The 22,597-nt window shown below is 55.6% G+C and overlaps 9 protein-coding genes across 9 annotated transcripts; 6 read left to right on the top strand and 3 right to left on the bottom strand.

The window, feature by feature from the left end:
- Positions 1 to 76: 76 nt before the first annotated feature.
- Positions 77 to 1,580, bottom strand: GMORB2_4391 (uncharacterized protein; the record flags this gene model as incomplete). The annotated part of the gene is made up of 3 exons (XM_035466366.1): positions 77 to 1,029; positions 1,109 to 1,264; positions 1,532 to 1,580. 3 exons carry the CDS (start codon positions 1,578 to 1,580, stop codon positions 77 to 79), a joined length of 1,158 nt encoding a protein of 385 aa, XP_035318377.1.
- A 1,377-nt stretch (positions 1,581 to 2,957) lies between these two features.
- Positions 2,958 to 3,584, bottom strand: GMORB2_4390 (FAR1 DNA-binding domain; the record flags this gene model as incomplete). Its single annotated transcript, XM_035466365.1, has 1 exon — positions 2,958 to 3,584. One exon carries the CDS (start codon positions 3,582 to 3,584, stop codon positions 2,958 to 2,960), a length of 627 nt encoding a protein of 208 aa, XP_035318376.1.
- Positions 3,585 to 5,106: 1,522 nt separating this feature from the next.
- Positions 5,107 to 5,662, top strand: GMORB2_4389 (uncharacterized protein; the record flags this gene model as incomplete). The annotated part of the gene is made up of 3 exons (XM_035466364.1): positions 5,107 to 5,214; positions 5,295 to 5,358; positions 5,442 to 5,662. The coding sequence occupies 3 exons, from the start codon at positions 5,107 to 5,109 to the stop codon at positions 5,660 to 5,662; spliced, it is 393 nt and encodes a 130-aa protein (XP_035318375.1).
- An 864-nt stretch (positions 5,663 to 6,526) lies between these two features.
- Positions 6,527 to 7,428, top strand: GMORB2_4388 (large subunit ribosomal protein L34e; the record flags this gene model as incomplete). The annotated part of the gene is made up of 3 exons (XM_035466363.1): positions 6,527 to 6,564; positions 6,737 to 6,860; positions 7,240 to 7,428. The coding sequence occupies 3 exons, from the start codon at positions 6,527 to 6,529 to the stop codon at positions 7,426 to 7,428; spliced, it is 351 nt and encodes a 116-aa protein (XP_035318374.1).
- An 891-nt stretch (positions 7,429 to 8,319) lies between these two features.
- On the top strand, positions 8,320 to 9,208 carry GMORB2_4387 (Protein of unknown function (DUF498/DUF598); the record flags this gene model as incomplete). Its single annotated transcript, XM_035466362.1, has 2 exons — positions 8,320 to 8,887; positions 8,997 to 9,208. 2 exons carry the CDS (start codon positions 8,320 to 8,322, stop codon positions 9,206 to 9,208), a joined length of 780 nt encoding a protein of 259 aa, XP_035318373.1.
- A 1,683-nt stretch (positions 9,209 to 10,891) lies between these two features.
- GMORB2_4386 (uncharacterized protein) lies at positions 10,892 to 12,802 on the top strand (the record flags this gene model as incomplete). Its single annotated transcript, XM_035466361.1, has 1 exon — positions 10,892 to 12,802. The coding sequence occupies one exon, from the start codon at positions 10,892 to 10,894 to the stop codon at positions 12,800 to 12,802; it is 1,911 nt and encodes a 636-aa protein (XP_035318372.1).
- A 434-nt stretch (positions 12,803 to 13,236) lies between these two features.
- GMORB2_4385 (alkaline phosphatase) lies at positions 13,237 to 14,927 on the bottom strand (the record flags this gene model as incomplete). Its single annotated transcript, XM_035466360.1, has 2 exons — positions 13,237 to 14,867; positions 14,909 to 14,927. 2 exons carry the CDS (start codon positions 14,925 to 14,927, stop codon positions 13,237 to 13,239), a joined length of 1,650 nt encoding a protein of 549 aa, XP_035318371.1.
- Positions 14,928 to 16,338: 1,411 nt separating this feature from the next.
- Positions 16,339 to 18,783, top strand: GMORB2_4384 (Ricin-type beta-trefoil lectin domain; the record flags this gene model as incomplete). The annotated part of the gene is made up of 3 exons (XM_035466359.1): positions 16,339 to 16,399; positions 17,278 to 18,387; positions 18,614 to 18,783. The coding sequence occupies 3 exons, from the start codon at positions 16,339 to 16,341 to the stop codon at positions 18,781 to 18,783; spliced, it is 1,341 nt and encodes a 446-aa protein (XP_035318370.1).
- A 332-nt stretch (positions 18,784 to 19,115) lies between these two features.
- Positions 19,116 to 21,192, top strand: GMORB2_4383 (Mg2+ and Co2+ transporter CorA; the record flags this gene model as incomplete). Its single annotated transcript, XM_035466358.1, has 2 exons — positions 19,116 to 20,884; positions 20,994 to 21,192. Coding segments are annotated over 2 exons (1,968 nt in total), but the record flags the coding sequence as incomplete, so codon positions are not given.
- Positions 21,193 to 22,597: the final 1,405 nt, after the last annotated feature.

Genomic DNA, 22,597 nt, shown 5'->3' with positions numbered 1-22,597 from the left:
GGGGGTGGGGAGAGAGTAGAGTAGAGTACCGGCGGGGATCCCGAAAAGCTTTGCCGGGAGATCGAGACGTCAATCTTCAGGCCTTGTCGTCCACGCTTACGGCCGGAAACGTCGGGCTTCTCATGACATCCTTGGACTTGGGCGTCCGCTTGGAAAGGCCGCGATCCCAGAGGACCCACAGGGCGACGGTGAGGGCGGTGACGGGCAAGGCGGCCGCCCAGTATATCCAGAACTGGTAGCCCACCGTCAGCCCGTCGTCGGCGTCGTAGTCGAAGAAGCATGTGTCGAACAGGGCGGCGATGAAGGTGGCCGGCAGGAAGACGAGCGTGACGAGGGCGATGGTGCGCATCGCCGTGCTGTCCTTGCGCATCTCCAGCCCGAGATCGAGGGAGAGCTCGGTGTCGTGCTGGGCCAGGCGGTAGAAGAGGAGCTGCGTCTCCTGCGCCAGCCGTTCCTTGTTGGCCACGGAGCGGTCGCGCAGCGCCTCGAGCAGGTGCGCGGACGAGATGACCCGCTGGCGCGTAGACTCGTGAGCCGCCAGCCTCCTCAGCCTGGCCCCGTCGTCCGCTCCCAGCGTCGCCTCCCGGAGGACCGACTGCTGCTCCAGGATGGACCGGCACGTCTTGACGGACGTGTCCAGCGTCTCGACGTTGTGGATCATGTGTCTCGACACTTCGTGGTAGATCTGGTAGCGCCGTGCCTCCTCGGCCGAGAGCTCCGACCGCTTCTTCTCCCTGACCCGCACGAAGTCCCGGAGCGCCCATATCGACCGCTCCTGCACGCCCGCCAGGTCCTCGAGCAGCGCGGGGTACGGCCAGAAGGGGTCGAGCATGTCGCGCTTCCGCAGTCTCCGCGGCAGCGTCTCCTGGATCTTGACCCTCAGCTCCGCCGGTGAGTCGAAGACGAACATGACCGTCTTCCCCGTCGACGCCAACCACTTCACCACCACGTTGATCTTGTACCAGGAATAGGACATGCTGTCGGTCTTGGCCGGCTCCATCACCTTGGCCATCAGTCTCGCCCACGAGGCTGCATGCAGGGACCCTCGTGTGTCAGCCCACCAGTTCCCGACGGTTGGCTGCTGCTGAGAAAGGGAGGCGATACTTACTCACGCCCACCAGGTTCCCCTCGTCGTCCCTCTCCGTTTCGAGTCCGAGGTACCCGTTTGCGTTCCGATAGTAAGCTGCCCACCAGTAATCCGGCAGTGCTGTCTCGTCGCATACCATGCTGCGGCACGCCCCGTGTTCTCTGACCTTGTCGGCGGCTGCGAATCTGTATTGCCATCCACGTATTGCCACTGTCAGTCGCGTGGGGAGAGCTGCTTCGGATGAGTTCGACATGGACTTACACGACGGCCACATCTGCACTTTCAAACGCTCTCCTATCAAGGCATGGCTCTTCCCGGGGCTGCACTTCGGTCGGCCCCCTACCTTCATACTTCCAATGATTCATCCCTGGCAGGTGGCAAGGGTGAGCGTGTGAGGCAGGATATACCCGGCTTCGAAGCATGGGAGAACGAAGGCTTTCTTACCAGAATTCCACACGAATATAGGTGTTTGGATGCAGACCTTCTCTGACATTGTCGTTAGTTATGGATACGAAAGTAGGATGGAACATGCCCGCCGATGCCTATTCAGACTCGCTGCACTTTTTTATCATAAGAATAGTATGCTGACAACTCAGCACTGAGTGCCTTACCATTTTTACCATTTTATCATGCAGATAAGCGCTCGCGGTGGGGAATGAGGCTGTTCACTGGGGGAAGAGGGGGAAGACAGCCTAATGTAACCATGATGATGACGAGCGGTGACGATGCATATAAGCGAAGCACAGCAAAGAGAGACAGAAGGGATTTGCATGAAATATCAAAAAAATGTGTATGTAGTATCCCAATCCGATGCAACTCGGTACAACATGACTCCTCATCCAAAAAAGAGGTCCAAATTTACCATGTTGCGTACGAAAACCGATCCACTACAGAATGGAAGACTGACATGTAGAGAGAAGAAGGCGAAAAATATAAAAAAAGAGTAAGATAGAAGACAAAGGCGGACAAGATAGATACACCTGTTCAGGTCGTACAAGACGAAGAATGATGGAAAAGAGAAGAAGAAAAATAAAGGACAAGAGGCACACCTACAGGAATCCGAAGAGGTGAAGAAAAGCAAATGAGATAAAAAAGGGTGGAAGAAAAAGAAACCAGAAGAACTATTCAGATATCCCTGGCACGTCCGACTGAACTGCCCGTAGTGATAGAGCTCGTTATAAAAATAAAAATAAAAGAAGAAAAACAAAGAAAGAAAAAAAAAGCCTCGACACTTTAAAAAGCCGTCCCAAACGCCAAAGCCAGATCGTCTGTGATCCCGTCACACACCAGAAAATCTCGTTACAGAACAAGCCAGAGAGAAAGAAGGAGGGGGGGAGGGGGGGAGGGGGGGGACAGACGAAAATTCATCACCTTCTTTTTATAAAAAAATAAAAAATAAAAATAAAAAGGGGGGGGGGGGCAGAAAGAGGAGCAAGAAGCACCCGATTAAGCAGCATACCATGTCCCCTTCATCCCCAAAGTGCAAACTCATCCTCGGCATCATGTACGGCAAAGGGAGAAGCACCCGCAGAAAGAAGGAGATGAGTATAGAGGAGAGGAGACGTCTGCCGTCCGTCCATCCCATCGAGTTGTTGAGGCCAAGAGAAGCGGAAGCATTTAGCAGCCTGCTGATTCGAATAGGAGGGGCCTAGGCTGGTGAAGCGACGTCGACCTCGTGTGCCACGTCGAGGGCAGCCTCGTCGGTTCCGGTGCTGGCGACCGGTGTAGAGGCCGCAGTCGGAGCAGGAGGGGGGGGGGGAGGAGTGGGAGAAGTGAGAGCAGGAGCAGGGTATTTAGAGTCGTGGTCGCCAAACTGCAGATGAGGCTGGCGGGTGTTGTCATCGTCGTCGGCGTCCATGTCGTCACGGTTCTACATGACGGTCGAAGCCAGCAGACGGGACTCGACGTCGTCCATGGGGATGCTATCCATGCGGGGACCCTCCATGCCCTGGATGCGCTGTTCGATGGCCTGGAAGCGGGGCTCGTAGTTTCCGGCGCGAGTCTCGAGGTTCTCCATGCGCTTCTCCATGTGATCGAGGCGCTGCTCGATGCGGAGGAAACCGTTCATCATGTCGTGGCTGAGACGGTCGAGCTTGTTGGTGAAGGATCGGATCGAGGTGGCGAGCGGCGCATTCTCCGGCGTCGAGGGACCGTTAGACGCCCGGGGTTCGTGGTTGTGCCGAGCCTCCTGGAGGGCGAAGCGCCACTGGTTGCCCAGCTGGACTTCGCAGACGGCCTTTGCACGGAAGGGGCAGTCGATCTTGCGGGTCGAGGGGTTGCGCTTCTTGGCGGTGCTGCTGTATTTGACGCCGCCGCGGTCGCAGACGAGGTCGTATCGCGTGGGCTTCCCGTCGCGGTAGTTAGATGCGCGCAGCTTGACGATGCCGTAGCCCTGATCCTTGGCCACGCGCTGCACGGACGCCATCAGATCGTCAAACGATCGGAAGATGCCCTCAGGCGGCGGGATCAGCGACGGCGGCGGTGTTGTCCCCGGCATCGCCGTCGCCGCCGTCGTGGGTCCTTGGTAGGCCGTGGTTGCGATCGGTTCCAAGGCTGCCAACGCCTTGGTGTGTCTGTTTTCGATGTAGAAGGTGGAAATAGAGAGAGGCCAGTGGGGGGGGGGGAGGCTAAAAGGAACGAGCGAGAGAGAGAGAGAGAGACTGAACCTCTCTTCTTCCTTCTCCCCTGCTCCCTCAAAAGAGGAGTCGTTTTTAGTGAAGGAGAGGTGGTAGGAACCTGAAGAAACAGAGAAGGGAAAAAAAGGATGACGGATGTAGGGTGGTACCCCTTTCTTTCTCTGGTCCCCCGGAGATCGCGAAAGAAAACGATACACGCGGAGACACGAGCTTGGTGCTGATGGTGTTGGGCTGTGAGGATTTTTCCAATCCGCACTGTTGACAAGGTAAGGTTTGGTGTTGGTCAGTCACCGGTCAGGCGCCCGATTCACAGTCTGAAAACACAGCAAGCCGCCTTCGTACGTAACGCGGACGCGTATTGGTTCCCCAGGTGCCTATAAGCGGGGACTCTCTCTGTGCTGAAGTCTGGCGACAGTCCATCGTACGAGATAAAGAAAACAGGGCAGAGGGAGATGTCTAGAGTCTGCTGTCATCTTCGCACTCTGTCTCCTTCTCTCTCTTATCCTCTTATCCTGTCTCTTACCATGTATGTTACGGGAAAAGTGGCGTTCTTTTAAATCTTTTGTCAAATATACTCCGTATAATACAACTTTGGGGTTTTGTAATATGTACACTATTACTAGTACTACAAGCTACAGCAATAGTAGAGTCCACTGCATCTCAGATCCCCAGCCCCACGTGGTTGGGGACCTCTGTTTTCTGTTTGGCTGTCGTCAGCTCCTCCTAACTGTGTCTCACGTGACATAGAGTCGAACTAGTCGCCTCCAGTCAGCCAGCCCGCATATTCTGTTGAGAGGTACAATATTCTATGGCCTGTGTTGTCTAAAAGTATTATTACCACCTACATAAGGGGGAGGGAAAGGGGTGGGGGGTGGGGGTTACCTCCATTTTTTTCAACATCTTCACCCACCTACCCTATCATGAGGATTTGTCGTCGTCGTTCAATCTGGTACTACGAGGATTACGAGGATACCTGCATGATCTGGGAGGAACTCTGCAAGAGAATATCTTCTTTGTGTACTTTTTTTTTTCACGTCGATTTTGTAATCATATATTGTCGTGGAGGAATAGAGTTTCTCGAACCTTTCCCTTCCTCCCTGTTCTAACGACGTAGAGCTTTTTATCCGTGGCGTCAAGTCTGTACATACTCACGGTCCTTAGCCGGCCACGCGCCTTCTCATCTCCCTCTCCCTCCATCCATCAACAAACAACTCTTCCCCCTCCCCCCTCCCCCTTCGACGCAACCGTCATCACAGCAGCAACATCATCATCGTCGACTTGGCGGAGCAGCATTCATAGCTCGGAACCGGCCTGGAAAGCTTTCGCCTCCAAATCCCCCTCCCCCGGCGGTGTAGGGAAGAGCGAGGTAACGCTCCCTGTACGATGAGCGAGCAGCCGACAAACGGCACCAGTGGTGCCGCCGATCAGCCAGCCTGGGATGAGACGCGAATCGAGGAATCACTCACTAGGCTTCACCTGTTACACATCAAGGTACGTATTTTGCGAGAGCAAGAAACAGATCAACTACCCACCCCCGCCAAGTGGTAATCGAGGCTGACCATGCAACAAAGGCTCACACGCTGCGAGAAGTCATTCCCAAGATGCTAGAGACCCTGAGCCATAAATACCCCTCCCGTATGTCCCTGACTAAACCTGACCACCAGAACCCTTACCTCTTTCCCTCAGACATGGACCGATCTCTTCTTTGCTAACATTAGGAGGAGCCCAACCATCAGCTGAGACACTGTTCAATGCCTTTGTCAAGGCCGCAAATGATGCACAGTCCAGCATCACCGACTTCACCGGCCTGATGCAGGAGGAGCAGACGAAGGCCATACTTGCGCAGGCTCAGAAGAGCGCGCAGGAGGATCCCAAGGGTATCAAGCCCTGGAGGTACAAGGATCACCCCGACTGGTTTGATCCCAATGGCAAGTCATGATGGAGTAGCCGCGCGCTGGGTTTGGAGGGAAAGCATGATGGCCATCAACTGCGGTGAGCGACACGATGATGGGCACGTCGCTGTTGTTACGAGGCACGACATTTTCTTCTTCTTTTCAACTGGTTGTCATTTATCTTTATTCAATTTTGGGTTACAGCATGCCTGTGTTCTATATAAATTATTTTCCATGGAGAAATCTTCCCTGAACATCACTACGAAAGGGGAATTCTTTCTTTCTTTCTTGGAAACTTGTCTCATAATGGGTCTCTGCGTGATGAGCACCATGTCACCCAAGAGGGCTCCCTGGTATGCATCTCATTCTGCAGCCTCGACAAGGCTCACCACTCAGAGAAATAGAGAGAGAGATAGAGAGAGCCAGACATGGGATCTGAAGACGAATGCGCTGCTACCACCTACGTACTACCATGCAGAACCCAGGACTTGATTACGTAGCTCAAACAGTCATGGCACCTACTAATAATACTACATGTACGAGTAGACGTAGTCTCCCATCGCTATCATCCCGTACGGCCGAGTTTGGTTCCAAGAAAACCGGGCCTCAGTGGTGTTAGGTACACTCGTACAGTGAGTGATGTAGGCCCCAAGGTCCCAGAGCCCAACAGCACATGCACATCTACGGACTGACCAGGGCCTGGGAGATTTTTGCAGGGTCTCCGTGAGAGAGAGTCACGTGCGGAGCCTGGAGCCCCACAGCATCGACACTCTGATTCGCCCAGTCAGCGGGCACAATCAGTTTCTTTCTGCCCACACAAAATTTCCCACCCAATTCTCGAAATTCATCGCCGTTCTTTCTCGTGAGATACTTGCACCGTTCAACTCCCAACCGACCAAACACGAGCAACAATGGCGTTCCAGCGTGTCACCTACCGTCGCCGCAACCCGTGAGTTCTGCTCTCCTGGATACCTGAACAAGGCGATACATTCTTTTCTGCATTCCTTCCTGGCCGAACAACGTTGGACGACTGGGAGAATATATTCGTCTTGGAGGGGTCTTTCTGTGACCACGGGAGGAAGGGGTGATAAAGGACTGACAGAGGCATCATCACATTACAGTTACAACACGCGGTCTAACAAGACCCGTGTCATCAAGACCCCCGGCGGCGACCTGCGCCTTCTGCACATCAAGAAGCGCGGCACTGTCCCCAAGTGCGGTGACTGCGGCTCCAAGCTCTCCGGCGTAAGTGCCAACCACAAACATACACACGCACCCATCTTCCTCTTGGGTCAAGAGAACACACGAGACAATCGCATCGGCACGAAACGGCGGGACTATCGGACGAGAGATGAAATTGGTCCCAGTGGGAAGAGAATAGCTCTTCTCTAGGAGATCTACGTCGAACCGTCTGGGCTTCTCGGGAAAAAAAGTCTTCTCCCTCGAAGGACCCTTCGGCGGGCATCCTACCAGCTCTTGTCTACGACTACCTCTTCCCCCCCCCACGGCTATCTCATGACCTGTCTCCTTTGTCGCCATCTCTGTGTCCTAGTCGGAGAAGGAGGGACCCAAGTGAACCAAGAGGAAAAGAAAGAATTCCAAGCCCTAACACGTCTCACTACAGATTCCCGCCCTCCGCCCTCGCGAGTACGCCTCCATCTCCCACCCCAAGAAGACCGTCCAGCGTGCCTACGGTGGTTCGCGATGCGGTAACTGCGTCCGCGACCGCATCGTCCGCGCTTTCCTTATCGAGGAGCAGAAGATTGTCAAGAAGGTGCTGAAGGAGCAGGAGCAGAGCCAGAAGAAGAAATAGATTGCGCGCTGAGAAGAGGGAAGCATGAAAATTGCTGGTCGGTTTGATCGGATAAGAACAAAAAAAGAAAAGAAACATTTTTCCCAAAAAAAAACGCTCCGTTTTCTTCTTTTCCTCCATCCCACCAAACCCACTCTCCATCTGACAGTTCTGCCAAATGACGATGCACCCGCTGCCGTCGTAACTGCGAAACTCTCGCAACGAAAGAAATGACGAAAGATGTTGTTTCCTTTGTCAAGCCAAAAAAAAAGTAGGGGAGAGGGCAGTGGGATTTCTTCTATAAGCTGCCATGGAGGGGAAAAACTTACTTGTCTTCTGATTCATTGCTACGGTGTTCAATAGGGACAAAAAAAGAGAGGTGACTTGCATGATTCATCCGATTCTGTGCCATCATATTCTGACATCTAACATTTACCTGTATACTACTCCCGGCTGCTGCTCTCCCCTTGCTGTCATCTCCTAAAGAGTGTGTGCGTACGAGTGCATGCATGTATGGTGGTGGCCGTGGGTGGACAAGACTTGACCAGAAAACTTGGGTTCATATCCACTTTTATTCCCGTCATGCTTAGCGCATTCCGCCCGTAAATCGGTGGCCTCCGGGGTATTACGGTGAAGAGCCAAAGAGCGAAAGAGGTAGAGAGAGAGAGAGAGAGGTACGTATCTAATGGTCAGCAAGATGCGGAGAGGACCAATTTTGCCCACACTTTTCGCTGCGTCCCCCACGTTTTAGCTCGGTTCGCCCATGTAAATTAGCATCAGCAGTCGGCCGTCCTCGTACCTCTAACGTTTGGGGGACAGGAGACTTGTATTATTGTCCTCCTCAACACATACGCATCACGCGACAGAGCCGTACTGGCAGTTACCCTTGTGTGAAAATCCGCAACCGCCACGATGCGCACAAGTCTCTACTCCGGGGCCATGTTCATGCGCTGCGCCGCCCGAGTAGCGATAACCTCGTCTTCTTCCTCCTCGACAGCAATCATACGACAGTTGCCCGCGGCGACGTCGATCCAGCAGCAACACCATCACCACCATCACGACCACCACCGATACATACACACCAGCGATGCGCGATCGAAGAAGCCCAGCGGAAGAAGTAGCAGGAAAAACGGTGACGGGCAAGATGACCGCGCGAGGTCCGCATCTGCCGCCCGTCCCCCCACGGACATTGCCAGCCTCGACGTCCTGGGCTCGGTCCCCGCCCCGTCCACCTCGGTGGACGTGTGCATGCAGGACGGCTTCGGGCTGAACAGCGGAGTCACAATCTCCGGAGGGGACGGGGCCATACTCGTCAATGGCGAGGCCTTTTCCTGGCGTCCGTGGGAGGCGAATGATGCTGTTGCTGGTGGTGGTGGTGGAGCGGCCGGGGAGATGCGGATGCGGCTCGTCAATGCCAAGGGACAGTTTGAGGTCCCCGCTGAGTCGCTGGGGATGCTGGATATGCTGTGGCCTCGACCGGGTATATACCTTCTATCCCACCATCGTCCCCGTCTCCTCTCCTTCCGTCCTTTTGAAGGAAGAGAGGATATCGGAAAACAATGCTAACGTGTTATCGGGAGAGACTATAGACTTGCTGATCATCGGCGTGGGCAAAGACATCCGACCACTCAGTCCAAAGACGCGCATGGTCCTCGCTGATATGGGGTACCGCGTCGAGGTGCTCGATACGAGAAACGCGGCTTCGCAGTTCAATATGCTGGCTACCGAGAGGGGCGCATCCGAGGTGGCGGCTGTTCTGATACCAATTGGGTGGAAGGAGGGCGTGGGAGCGAGCTATTAGAAACGGTTCAATGGGTGGGGGGGTTCTTGCACGCTGCTGATACCACCTATTATTGCATGTACGATATCGGATATATGGACCTTGGGGGTGTGTTTCTGTACATTATAACGGCACATTCAGTGCGTGATACATGTTACCGGACATCCATTCTAGATGTGCAGTGCTGCAGTTGAGCTATGCGATCCGAGTGTCGGACCTGCTGGTGCCTGTCCGTCACCATCCTCTTCATCGGTCTGCCCCAGCGATCTGCCCCAGCGATCTGCCCCAGCGGCTCAGACATCAGGTAGAAGTGGCCTTGCTGCACAACTACTTCTTTATTTTATTTTTTATTCTTCTTTCTATTCTCCAGGCAAGAGCGCCTAGACGCTGCTCGGGGGAGTGGCCGATAACGATGAAAGGACTGTGAACTTTGGTCGGGGCATGAGAGTAGTAATTCATCGAGACCGTAGCAGGTACAGATGGCTGGGATCTCAATCCCGGTCTTATCGCGGACAGGACTGTATCTTTCTACTAGTCGCTTCTCGTCAGCATGTATCCAGGTGGCGGTCGTCGGCACATCACGATGACGAAGAAGGCTAGGATGGCCGGGCGCGAGATAGGCGAGAGAGGAAGGTTGACGACGCAAGGCAAGCTGAATGTAGCTACGATCAGGTCACCGAGAAGCGAGCAGTATGAGCGTGACAGGGACGAGATGGAACCGGAACCCTAAGCGGGTGACAGCAGTGGTGGAGACGAGAGTCATCAATGGTAATATGGGCTATAGCCTATGGATGACGGTTGGGATGGACAAATGACGGTTGGTGCGAGAACCACGCGGCTGAGATTGACTCCGTGTGGGGAGATGCGCGATCATGATTGGCCAGATGTCTGGATTGCCCTCAAGTAAATCTGTAATCTGTACAGAGATGAATACATGCTATTATATACTGTAGGCAGCCAGCAGCATGCACTAAAGCAGCAAAAAGTAAACAGAAGGTGCAAAGAGGAAAGAGCAAGCAAGGCAAGGAAGGTAATATGTCATGGCAAGTGAGCGTGAGCCAGAGTGAGGCAGGCAGGTTGCCCCTCCTCGTCACTCCTTCCCCATCGCACATGCCATAGCAGGCTCAGCGCTCTTTATCCCCTTTTTTATCACTTTGTCGTCGTCTCATTCTCTTCCATCTTGTTCCCCGTTTCCACTTCCCTGTTTCCTTGTCCCACAACATACAAGAAAACACTAGACAAATCCACCGCTTCAAATTTCTGCCTCTTCGTTTCTCCTTGCTGTATTTTGTCCGCACGCCACCTGGAAAACCCCCCCCCCCCCCCCACTACTGATCTGACGCATCCAACTCAGACAAAAGCCTTCACCGCCCGTACGAAAAGGGAAAAAAAGAGAGAGAGGAAGAAAAGAAGAGCAGAGAAAAGACTGGAGGCGCACTCGGTTTTTACGCTGTGTGTGACTCCAGATCCACTCACATCCCGCCACAGACAAATCGGCTCCCAGCAAGCCTCACTCCTCTCTCGATCTTGGGACGTGCCCCCGATTGATTATATTGCCGACCCTCCGTAGCCCCTGCAGCGGGGGCTTATTCCTTCTTCTCGTCTTCTGGGTTTTGGGGCGGAGATATTCTTCTCCTCGCCCTCCGTCCGTTTCAGTTGGGCGTCTCTCAAGCTACTACCATCGCTCCGTCGCATTCGTAGGGAATGGACCCTCTTTCGGTAGACCCCCATCTCACAGACCCTCCGCTCCTCAGCAGCAATTCCAAGTTCAAGTCGTACACCACCAGCCAAGCCAGGTATCCCGGTATCCGTGTATTCTTCCACGAGCATGCCAAGGCCGACGAGCTTTATCGCGACAATGGACCTCTGCCTCTGCTCGTCTTCATCCCGGGACTCGGTGGTTCCGTCGCTCAGTTCCACCCATTAATGAGCAGTCTCATCGACGTGGCCCCGTGCCTCTCATTCGACTGGCCCGGTGGCGGCCGCTCGGAGTATGCGCCTACCTCGTGGGGTCCCTACAGTCCTGACGCGCTACGGGAGCTGGTCGAGATGATCATCGAGGACCACCGCAACAAGGACGCGGGGCAGACAGCCGTGCTCATCGGTCACAGCATGGGCACCGCCTATTGCGCCATGCTGGCCAACCCGACAGTGCCACACAAGACATCTCTGTCGGAGTACATCGTCGGCGTCGTTGGCATCTGCCCCATCTCGAGCCCCATCAACGAGAAGTCGGCTGCGTGGGGGAGGAGGCTCATGCTTATTCCCGACTGGCTGTTCGATCTCTGGCGTATGTGGGATGGAATGGGGGGGCCCGAGAGCCCCAGCGTCGGCCGCTTTGTCGGAAAAGGTGCCGACGCCGAGCTCAAGCTGCTCCAATACCGCTTTAACAAACAGAGCCGCTCGCCTGTCTGGAAGCGCATGTTCTATGGACTCCTGTCATACAAGGACGGGAAGCCCGCCGGTGGCTTTACCGGCCTCGACATCTGGGCTGGACTCAGATGCCCGGTTTTCCTTATATCTGGCGAGAACGATGCCCTGACACCCCCCGCAGAAGCCAAGAGAATTTTTCAGGTGCTGAAGTCGGGGGACAACGCAGCCGCTGCTGATCCCGAGGGCTTCACGACTATGTCGAGTACATCAAGCCCCGGCGCCCCAGAGCCGCCCAAGACAGCTCCTGCCGATACGGCTCTTGCCGATCCGCCCCGGGGCACTACCCGCCCTCTTCCGCTTTCTGTCGACGATATCTGGGAGGAGCATTTCCAAGAGCGCGCAAAGGCGCTCGATCAGGCAGCCGAATCCGCGGGCGATGATGCCTGTGACGACCACCCTAGTACGCCCCACGAGACCCCGGCTGCCATCCCACCCCAGCCGCGGCATCCTGGGAGAGTCGTCGACATCAAGATCATGCCCGCCCCTGCCACGCATGCGGTTCTCTACGCGCCACGGACTGTCCGCGCCATGGCCGGCCTTATCGGTGACTTCCTGGCTACCAACGTCACGGGACGGCTCTCGCTGGGCTGGCAGCTGCAGTATCTCTCTCGCGAAGGCAAGTGGGATGTCAAGAATCTTAAGAAGTGGCGTTCCGTCAACCCCGTATCCGACCCGATCGGCCCCCCTGGAAACCCAGTCTTCCGGGCAATGAAGACGCTGCGTGAGGCTGACGACGTGCACACCCCGAGCGTCTTTGTCTCCCGCTGGGGTCCACCAAAGATCCGCCACGTTGTCGATATATCCAAAGATCAGCCCGTCTACGACCCTCGGGGTCTCGAGCGCGCGGGCATCAAGTACCACAAGTTCCCCACCGTGTCCAAGGTACCACCGACAGCCGAGGAGGTGGAGGCGTTCATTGACCTCATCGATGCATTGCGGGATGTCCACACAGGCCAAGAGAGCGACCAGGAGGTGTCAGAAGACGCCGAGGGCCTCATTGGCGTGCATTGCCATTACGGCTTCAACCGCACAGGCTACTTTCTCGTCTGCTACCTGGTGGAGAGGTGCGGCTTTACTGTAAAGGAGGCCATTGAGGAGTTCGCCAAGGCTCGGCCTAACGGCATCAGGCACTCGCACTTTTTGGACCGGTTGTACGTGCGGTATAACCTGGACAGGGAGTAGTATTCTTGGGGGAAGGACAGAGGTCAGACATGTGTTATGAGAACCCGTCGAGGGTCTTTTTTACGAATTGTGCTACGCGGCGTCTTGGGATTGGTGTTTATTGCTTCTTCTATATTTATCGGGGACGTCAGCTTTTAGATCCGGCTTGTCTTATCCTCGTTCACACGATACCAGCATTGTAGGTTATGAAATGGAATGGAAAAAGGGCACATCATTTTGTTACGAAGACAGATATGACTAAAATGAGAGAACTATATCACTGCTAAGAGTACGATTTCACGTGCTGGTCCAACTCTTGGAAGAGAAGACGGATAGGAATAGAGGGTGATGGTCGCTAGGTTACGCTGATGCATACGTACAAAAGACAAGGAAAAGTGCGAGACAAGAAGAAGAGGTAGAGAAAGAAGAAGAAGAGATAGATATAGGTACTTGAACTAGACGGAGGTCAGGAGCCTAGACTCATGAAAATGCTCAGCCTGGTGATCGAGCATGGACTCGGCGCCAGCGAGGTCCATCTTCTCTTTGAGTTCCTTGGTAATGGGCTCGACATCGACGGCGAGGTAGTCCCTGAGGAAGCGTCCGACGTCGGTATTCTCGACGTTGCCGCGGATGTCGGACACGGCGTCGACGTTGCCAGACGAGTAGATGTTGACATCAACGGCGGTGTGGCCGTGAGTGCTCCAGCCGACGTGAGCGCGAAGGGAGATGATGGCGGACAGCACGGTGACGGCGGAGTCGGCCTGGCGGACGAGGAGCTGGAGCTCCTCGTCTGTGGCGTCGTCTACGCCGAGCCCGTCTCGGAGGATGTTCTTCTCTATCCAGGACCGGAGATGGCCGGTGGCGGTGGAGGACCCCTGCCCGTCCTCGCCGTCCTCCTTCCGGGAAGCAACGTGACGGGCCAGCTTGGCGGCGAGGAACTCGCAGGAGGAGGATGCGCGGGCCAGGGCCTCGGGGTACCATCCGTAGACGGGCAGGTGACCGGGCTCCTGGATGGCGGTGGCCAGGCCGCCGGTCTCGTGGTCGCTGGTGGCGACGAGGACGGTCTCGGTGTCGGAGTGGCGGATGAAGTCGAGGACGGCGCGGAAGGCGGCGTCGTACTCGAGAACCTCGTGGACCTGGGCGGCCGGGTCGTTGATGTGGCCGGCATGGTCGATGCGGGAGCCCTCGACCATGAGGAAGAAGCCGGTGTCGGAGTCGGCGGTGGCGCGGTCGAGGGCACGCAGGGAGGCGGCCGTCATCTCGCTGAGGGAGGGGTAGACGTCCGGCATCGCACGGCGGTCGAGCTCGAAGGGGATGTCGCGGGGGGCGAACAGGCCGAGGTAGGGCAGGCGGACGTCGGAGTCGGGGCGGGCGAAGGCGTCGAAGCCGGCGCGCGAGTCGGCGTAGGTCCAGCCGTGGTCCCGGGCAGCCAGGGCGGCGACGTCGACGTCGTCGGCGCGGCAGCTGCCCGCCGTGGAGTTGGGGAGGAAGTGGCAGCGGCCGCCGCCGACGAGGAGGTCGACGGTGCGGCCGAGGACGCCCTCGCCGACCTCCTGCAGGGCGATGTCGTCCTCCATGGACCGCAGGAGCACGTGGCTGGCGAAGCAGGCCGGGGTCGCGTCGGTGACGTCGGTGGTGACGGCGAGCCCGGTGACGTACCCGGCCCGCTTGGCGGCCTCGAGCACGGTCCCGCACGGCTCGCGGTCCGGCGTGACGGATATGGCGCCGTTGTAGCTCTTGCGGGCGCACGAGAAGGCGGTGGCCCCGGCCGCGCTGTCCGTCACCAGCGAGCTGGTCGACCGCGTGCGGCTGGTGCCCCAGAAGTGCCGGTCCAGCGTGAGGGTGTCGTGGATAGGCAGCGACTCGACGTGCTGCCGGTAGCTGCGCGTCAGGGAGAGCGAGGCCGGTCCCATGCCGTCCGACACCATGAAGACGAGGTTACGCTTGGTAGTCGGGGGCGGCGGCGTCGTCGTCGTCGTCGGCTTCTGCATCCATACGGCCAGCACGATGACGACGGCTGTCGCCAAAGTGGCCCATGTGAAGAGGAGGATTTCCCTGGTTCGGGATGAGCGCTTCGTGATGGCGTCTGTGGTCCCGCCGTCGGGTATGAGGGGACTTCGTTCGGACGAGGCCTGGGATTTTGCATGTCTCTGTCAGATTCTCCTAGATATCTTCTTCTTTCGAGGGCGGGATGGAGGAGGGGGCTGAGTTGGTTTTGGATCTTACCATGCTGGAAGGTCGTTCTTGTTTCTGTCTTTATTCTTATTCTTATTTAATCTCTTTCAAAGATTCCCTTTCGCTTGGTTGATGGGGCTGGATGATGATGACGATGATGAAAGGAAAAAGAAGGTGAAGGCGGTGATGATAAGTAGCGTTATGTAGGGGTTATCGGATAGACGTACTGGTAGTTATCGTGCCCAGGTCCGTTTTGGGGATCAGTGCCCTAATGACGTGGGACGAGGGAAGTGATGGGTGTGTATGGTGTATGCATAGAAAATACAATCCGGAACAATGGGGTGTTTTGTTTCTTATTATCTCTCTGATTGCTGATGCTGGTAACAGATGATTGTATATGTTACATCATATACGAATGTGCAATCTGCAAATTATAATCGTAGATGCTCCGTAAAGATACAAATACAAATACAAATATAAATACAATACAAATACAAATATAAATACAATACAAATACAATAATATAAATACAAATATAAATACAAATATAGATAGAGATATGAATTTATTGTGATTTATTGTGGCACGACAAGCTTATCTCATTGCTAAACCCATCCGGCTCGGCTCGTCGCTGCTACTCGACAAATAAGATTACCGACATACGGAGTACAGGTAACAAGTATAATACATGAAAATAAATGGAGTACGGAGAGCAGTCTAGTAATACAGATTATTGCTATTAATATGATGCATCCATCACAAGCAAGGTTGGGGTGGGTGGGTAGGCGACATCAATCACCTCACGAGGACACTTTTGCGGGGATGAGGCCAAGTTAGAAGTGGGACTCGTGACCCTCTGTGCGTCGGATCATAATAATACCGAACAGACAGCACGGTGCTCACTCCGGTGACTGATGAGAGACAAAGACCGATGATGGCTTGATGGTATATTATGTCGGTGGGACCTCTGATCTTCCTCTGATCTTGTTCTTTGGTTCTCGTTGATGTTGAGATCCTGGGGATCATCTATGTAGTTGTCACGAATGAAGGACACACTAAGGGATGACGTACCAGTACCGCACTCCTCCCTCTATATAAGAATAGCTATGGGTTAGGGGTTTCCTATATACCTATACCCCTATACACATGACAACACTGATGCCTCCGCACTGATTATGGTGACAGCAGTACTATCACGATCAAGTGATGATACCGAGGCAGGCAGACACGAGAGGGGAGAACCATGTAGACGGAGAGGTGCGGCCAATCTAGCTCGATCTCGCGTCTGATGTAAGATGCGCAGATTGTCTTGCCAGGTATCATTGAATGCATCAAGAAGGGAAACAGAATAATGACCCCAGATATTGCTGATCACGGATCGATGCACTCGTCTCTCGGCTTCTCAAGTCAGTACGCGTACGACTCTGGCGCCCTCCTCTTCGGTGCGAGAGTGTGATAGGCACATACGGATGGATGGTGATACTCGTCGATACCTTGGAATCGCGGACCTAGAACCCCATCCATCTGTTGCTATCATCACCCATCGGCATCAGATCAATCCCAGCGTGTCATGTCAAGGAGCCGCCGCACAACGACGCTCCGGCACCTGGTCTGCCCAAGCCACCGTATCGGCCAACAGTCCACCATCACCAATCCCGCACCTCCAATAAGCAGCACATCTCCCCCATCGGGCAGGAAGAAAAAGAAAAGAGACGCAGCAAGGGGAAGGATCACACAAAATAACGGGGACAGAGTTTACCGAAAGGAAACCGATCTGTTTTGTTTGTTTGCTTGCTTTTTTCCCCCCCGACATTGTCAAAGGGTATTATTATACGTCGTAGTATGGGTTTGATCAAGGTCTCATGAAGCGCCCGTGTGACGTTGAGGTTGGTTATCTATGTGATGAGACTACACACGATATGATATATACAATATATATATATATATATATACATATACATACATATATATATATGTGTGTGTGTGTGTGTGTGTGTGTGTGTGTGTGCGTGCGTGTGTGTGCGTGTGTATATATAACGGCCAGATGTGTTTCCCGTCTTTCACTCTGTTTCGATCCAACCATCTCCAAACTGCATCTCTCCTCGTTTCCATCCTCTCCATCTGCTCATGTTTACCCAAAAGTTCCGCTGGACGGGAGTCTCATCACCTTTCTTCTCACACTCTTTCTATATAACCCCCCCCCTTTTTTTTTCCCCCCCACCAAAAGACAGAGAAATAAAAATGCTCCGAAAACTCACCCTCTCTTCTTCCCTCGTCGCCCTCACCTTGGCTAACCCCATCCTCCTCCGACGTGAGGTAGACAAGCTGGACCGGAACGCCTTCGAAGAGGCCCAGCAGCGCGACGACACCGCCACCCGATCCTTCTCCAACGTCCCCATCATGAACTCCCAAGGCAAATGTCTCTTCGTAGACGAGCTGTCGGGTGACTCTAGAGCCAACCTGACGCCCATCCAGATTGGAGATTGTGGCAGCAGCAGCAGCAGCAGCAAGACCGAGGGTCAGGGGTGGGACATCATCACCTCGGGCGAGCACGACGACCGTGACGATCGCATCCTCATCGTGAGCACGCTCACCCAGGCCTGCTTCAACGCCGACCCCCGACGCCCCGAGGGCTCGCAGGTCAACCTCTTCTCGTGCGGGGGCCGGGCCGACGGCGGTGGAGAGGTGACTGACTCGCAGCTCATGGCCACGGACGGGTCGCCGGCGCGGTTCAGGCTGTCGCCCGATAACGGGGACGGGTACTGTCTCACGGCCGGCGGGGAGGCAGTCGACATCGAGAGGTGCGATGAGAATGCCGACGAGCAGTGGTTCAGTCTGGGCGGAGACGGGTCCAGCACCACCACGGCCGCTGCCGCTCCTGCTCCTACTGCTACCGCTGCCACTCCTACGTCCGGGGGAGCTGCTCCTGCCATGGCCGGCGTCGACACCGCCACAGCATCGCCCACCGCGGAGCCTTCTTCCGCCGCCGCCGCCGCCGCCTCGTCGGGGACACCGGCGGCGACGGCGACGGGAGCGTCATCGTCCGCAGACGCGGACTCCACCGCCGCCGTCTCCCGCGCAGGAGGCAACCTGATCCCAACCGCCGTGGCCGAGGCCCAGGAATTCGACGACACGGCTACCCGTCCGGTGCAGGGCGTCCACATCCGCTCTCCCGACGGGCGGTGTCTCTCCGTCGACGCCACGGCCGGCGACTTCCGCGAAAACATCATCCCGGTGGACATGGCGACGTGCTCGGCCGACGAGGCCGGTCAGAAATTCGACATCGTCACCGCGGGGAGACACGATGATGCGACGCTCGGAGAGGCCTTGGTCGTGAGCGCCCTGACCAACGGGTGCATCAGCTTCGACGCCAGACGGGCAGAGGGAGACACCGTCACCGTTTTCTCGTGTGGTGGGAGAGCTGATGGTGGTGAGTTTCTCGGAGTTTCTCTCTCTTTTTTTTCTCCACCCCCCTCCTCCTTCTTTCCTTTCCCTTTCCCTTTCCTTTCCTCTCCTCTCCTCTCCTTTTGCTTTCTTTCTCTCTCCTCTCTTCTCTTCTCTTCTCTCTTTTCTTTTTTCTTTTCTTCTTTTTTTTTTTTTTTTTGATTTCTGTCTTGCTTCCAAATCATGAATGACCCGACTGACATGAAAAACAGGAGGCCAGACGGACACGGCGCAACTGTATCCGTTCAAGAAGGGGGATGACTCCGTGACCCTGGAGCCCACCTCTGGGAATGGGGAGGTCTGCTTAGTGTCTGGTAGCACGAGGCTTGAATCCGGGAGCTGCGACGGTAGCGAGACGTTTGATCTGGTCCAGAACATTTAGTAGCACAAGTTTATTAGTTTATCTAGTGATTTATTTACTCTTTAATTGCTTTTCTTCTCATCAGAGAATCGAAGGATGGACGATGTCTGTGGAAGAAAGGGAGAGACAGAAAACGGTGCGATATGATTGAAAGATGACGTAGTCATCACCCCCTCTAACCCCCCATCTAAACGGTGCCGCAGAATACGAGGCATGATTGACAAAAAAAAGAGATTATGAAACTCCACCTTCACCACCATAAGATCCATTTCTCATTCTTGTGTCTGTGTGTGTGTGCTGTTTCGGCTTCGTTGTTCTCCCCAACGCATCGCCCGCATGCGCTCGAATCGACCATGGTGACGCGCGACGACGCGACGGCAGGAGAAGCAGCCACGGCAGTTCCAGCAGCACCACCAAGCCAGACGTCGCCAACGTCTCCGACATCCCCGGCATCATCCAGCGCACCAGCAGGCGCAAGCGGCGTGCCGCGCGTACAGACCTCATCATCCACATCGTCGACGTCGTCTTCCGCACGCAATAACAACAATGGCCGACTCCGCCGGCGCCCGACGAGCAGCACCAGCTCCCCCATCAAGACGCGCCCCCGAGCCGCCACCTTCCGCACCGTCGAAGACTTTGACGGTCTGGCGACGAACTACCAGGAGCGGCCGGGATGGCAACCCGGTTCGGAGCCGGGCTTCGACCCGGGCCTCCCGGACGGAGGGCACGCGTCCATGCCGACGCTCAGCGTCCCCTGCGTGATAACGGTCGTGGACTTCTCGTCCGACAGGGTGGAGACGAGGCACATGGGCAACGACGACTTCATCCGGTTCCTGGACGAGGAGCCGCAGCCGGCCGGATGGGTCAAGTGCCGGTGGATCAACGTCAACGGCATCAGCTGGGACGTCATACAGGCCGTGGGCGCGTGCAAGGGACTGCACAAGCTGGCGCTCGAGGACGTCATGAACCTCCGCAACAGGACCAAGATGGACTGGTACCCCCACCACGCCTTCGTCGTCATGACGCTGCAGAAGCTGGTGCACCTCGTCGACTCCTCTTCCGACTCCTCGTCCGACTCGGACGATGACGGCGGTGACGACTCGGACGACGACGGCCACCGCCGCTCCAGCCGCTCCAGCCGCTCCAGCAGCGCCGGCACGAGCGTCCACTCACGCAAACGCTTCTCCTACCTCCGCGAGGCGTTCGGGGACCTGCTGCGCTCTCGACAGCAGGCTCGTCGCCATAACCAGCAGGACCAGGAGAAAGATGTAGCGGGCCGCTGCACCACCCACGACGACGGCAACGGCAACGCGGCCGACCTGGGACTGCGCGAGACGGGCATCCTCCGCACCCTGCAGCGGTACCACGCATCCGGCAACGAGGCCCGCACCGAGTTCATGGAGCGACACTCGTCCCTGGCACCGCACAAGATGGCCATCTCGGCCGAGCAGGTGTCCGTCTTCCTCACGTCGGACAACACGGTCGTGTCCTTCCTGGAGACGTCGGCGGGGGACGTGGAGCGGCCCATACTGGCGCGCCTGTACACGCGGGGCACCGTGCTCCGCCAGTCCTGTGACGGCTCCCTGCTCGTCCAGGCCATCATCGACGCCATCATCGACCTCGCCATCCCCCTGATGGCCGTCTACAACGACATCATAGGCGACCTGGAGCTCGACGTCCTCACCGCCCCCTCCATCCACCTCAGCCGCAGCCTGTACATCTGCACCAGCGAGATCAACAAGATGCTCAGCTTCCTCGGCCCCATCGAGAACCTCGTCAACGGCCTGCGCGACCACCGCACCAGCCTCGACCACGACTCCGCCATGGCCCTCCTGGCCGACCCGGCCGCCGGCGTCATCATCAGCCCCCAGACCCACACCTACCTCGGCGACGTCCTCGACCACATCATCATCATCACAGAGGGTCTCAGGCAGTCCAGGATGTCGTCCGACAACCTCATCAGCCTCATCTTCAACACCATCTCCGCCACCCAGAATGAGAGCATGAAGCAGCTCACCATCGTCACCATCATTTTCCTCCCCCTGACATTCATCACCGGTTTCTTCGGTCAGAACTTCCCAGAGGAGGGATTTCCAGAGATCAAGAATGGTATCTGGTATTTGTAAGCCTTCTCCTCCCTCTCTTGTCCTCCTTCTCCAAACCGACCCCTCACCCCCCCCTTTATGTTATGTGCCCCCCCCCTCACTCACTCACTCGCTGACCGAATCCAGCTGGTCATGTGCCATCCCCACCGCCTTCGCAACGATCCTCATCCTCATGCGCGACCAACTCTACGCCACCCTCGTCCGTCTCCTCCAGAGAAAGCACATTGGCACCATCCGCAAGAACAAGAAAAGGGCCGCGAGGAAGCACAAGAAGAAGAGCAAGACGACTGTTCAAAGCGACAATAGCGGACCTTATAACAATGTCATGTAAGACCTGTGTCCCCCCAAAATCTATCTTTTCACCCTATCCCTTTCTATGGCTTCTGGTTCATGGGGGGGGGGGGGGGGGGGGGGTTTTTTTTCTTCCTCTTTTTTTTCGATTTCGAGTTTGTTTTTTTTTATTCTTCTATTTCTATCGAGTCTACGGCATATAGCAATGTAATATACCCCGGGTCTTGGAACCCACTTGTCCCGTCTTCATCTCCGTGTTTCTCTCGAGACCTCTTGTCTACTGATAATACCAGTACTGCTGTCAAACCACATAGTACGATATCAATCACCATTCGGCCTCTGTTTTGCACAGCAACTCCATGCTACCAACCCTGGGATACCACAAGTACTTTTTGTGTAATGTGAACCTCTCCATCGGCCTAGTATATCCCGTATCGGGACGGCTTCGATAGGGCAGGCATCGTGGCTTCGAGGCATCTCTGATTATTAACCTTCTATATGACATAAATCTTCTGATGATTCCGTGCTACTCCCAACAAGTCTGGATGCCGAGCCTCCATTCCTAGGAGGCGTGCAGCTTTGACGATGTACGGTTGCGTCGCTACCTTGTGGCGGTTGCACGCCAAGCTGTGAGCATCCAGGAGGGTACGGCTGTGCTGGAGACTTGTCTTGCATGGGCAGACGGACCAGGGTTACAGAGAGGGAGGCCCAGAGCTCTTCAAGTCCCGTGTGGTGTCTGTTCAGGATACGGCGATACATATCGGAGATGGATCTGCACGGTCGCGTTCAATGCCTCCATGGTAAAGCCCAGCCCAAGCGAGTGCTTTTCACCTTTGCGCAGCAGCATTTCCAGCGCAGACCACTCTAGCGCCTCTCAGATGATGCGTAGCGAATGCCATGCTTCTGATGTGATCTCCAAGTAAGGAACGTTTTTCCCCATCTGCGTCCGATGTAGTTTTGACATTGCAGAGCGAAGAAATCACCCTTGGCCACCGCGGAGCGGCCAGACATGAACATGTCGCGGAATCCTATCGAGATCAGCATGCCGAAGGACCACTCATCGAGGAGATATACGAGTGTAGCGAGAGGCGCTTGGGGTGGACAAAGCCAGGACCCCATGGGTGATCTCTCTGTGAGGCCTCGGAAGCTCAAGGTGCTGTAGGAGGGCCGAATGCATGGGGATGAGAATATCTATGAGACAGATAGCAATTCTGGGGAGAAAGTCAGGAAACAAAACGAAACGAAGTGGCGAGAGCCAGAGCTGTCTCTCTCGCCGCCATCTGTGAAGATATACGCGGCGTGGAGGACTGGAGATGCTTCCCAAGTATCGATGTCGACACAGTCGCAAGCTCGAAGAATGGGGCAGAGAGGAGAATAAATGTGATTCTGCAGAGTCGCCTCAGAATAAGAAGAGGGATAGGCCACTACCGGTAGAGTTC

Source organism: Geosmithia morbida, assembly GCF_012550715.1.
Source record: "Geosmithia morbida isolate 1262 chromosome Unknown scaffold_20, whole genome shotgun sequence".
Lineage (NCBI taxonomy): Eukaryota > Fungi > Ascomycota > Sordariomycetes > Hypocreales > Bionectriaceae > Geosmithia > Geosmithia morbida.
This window is presented reverse-complemented; position numbering and strand designations above follow the sequence as displayed.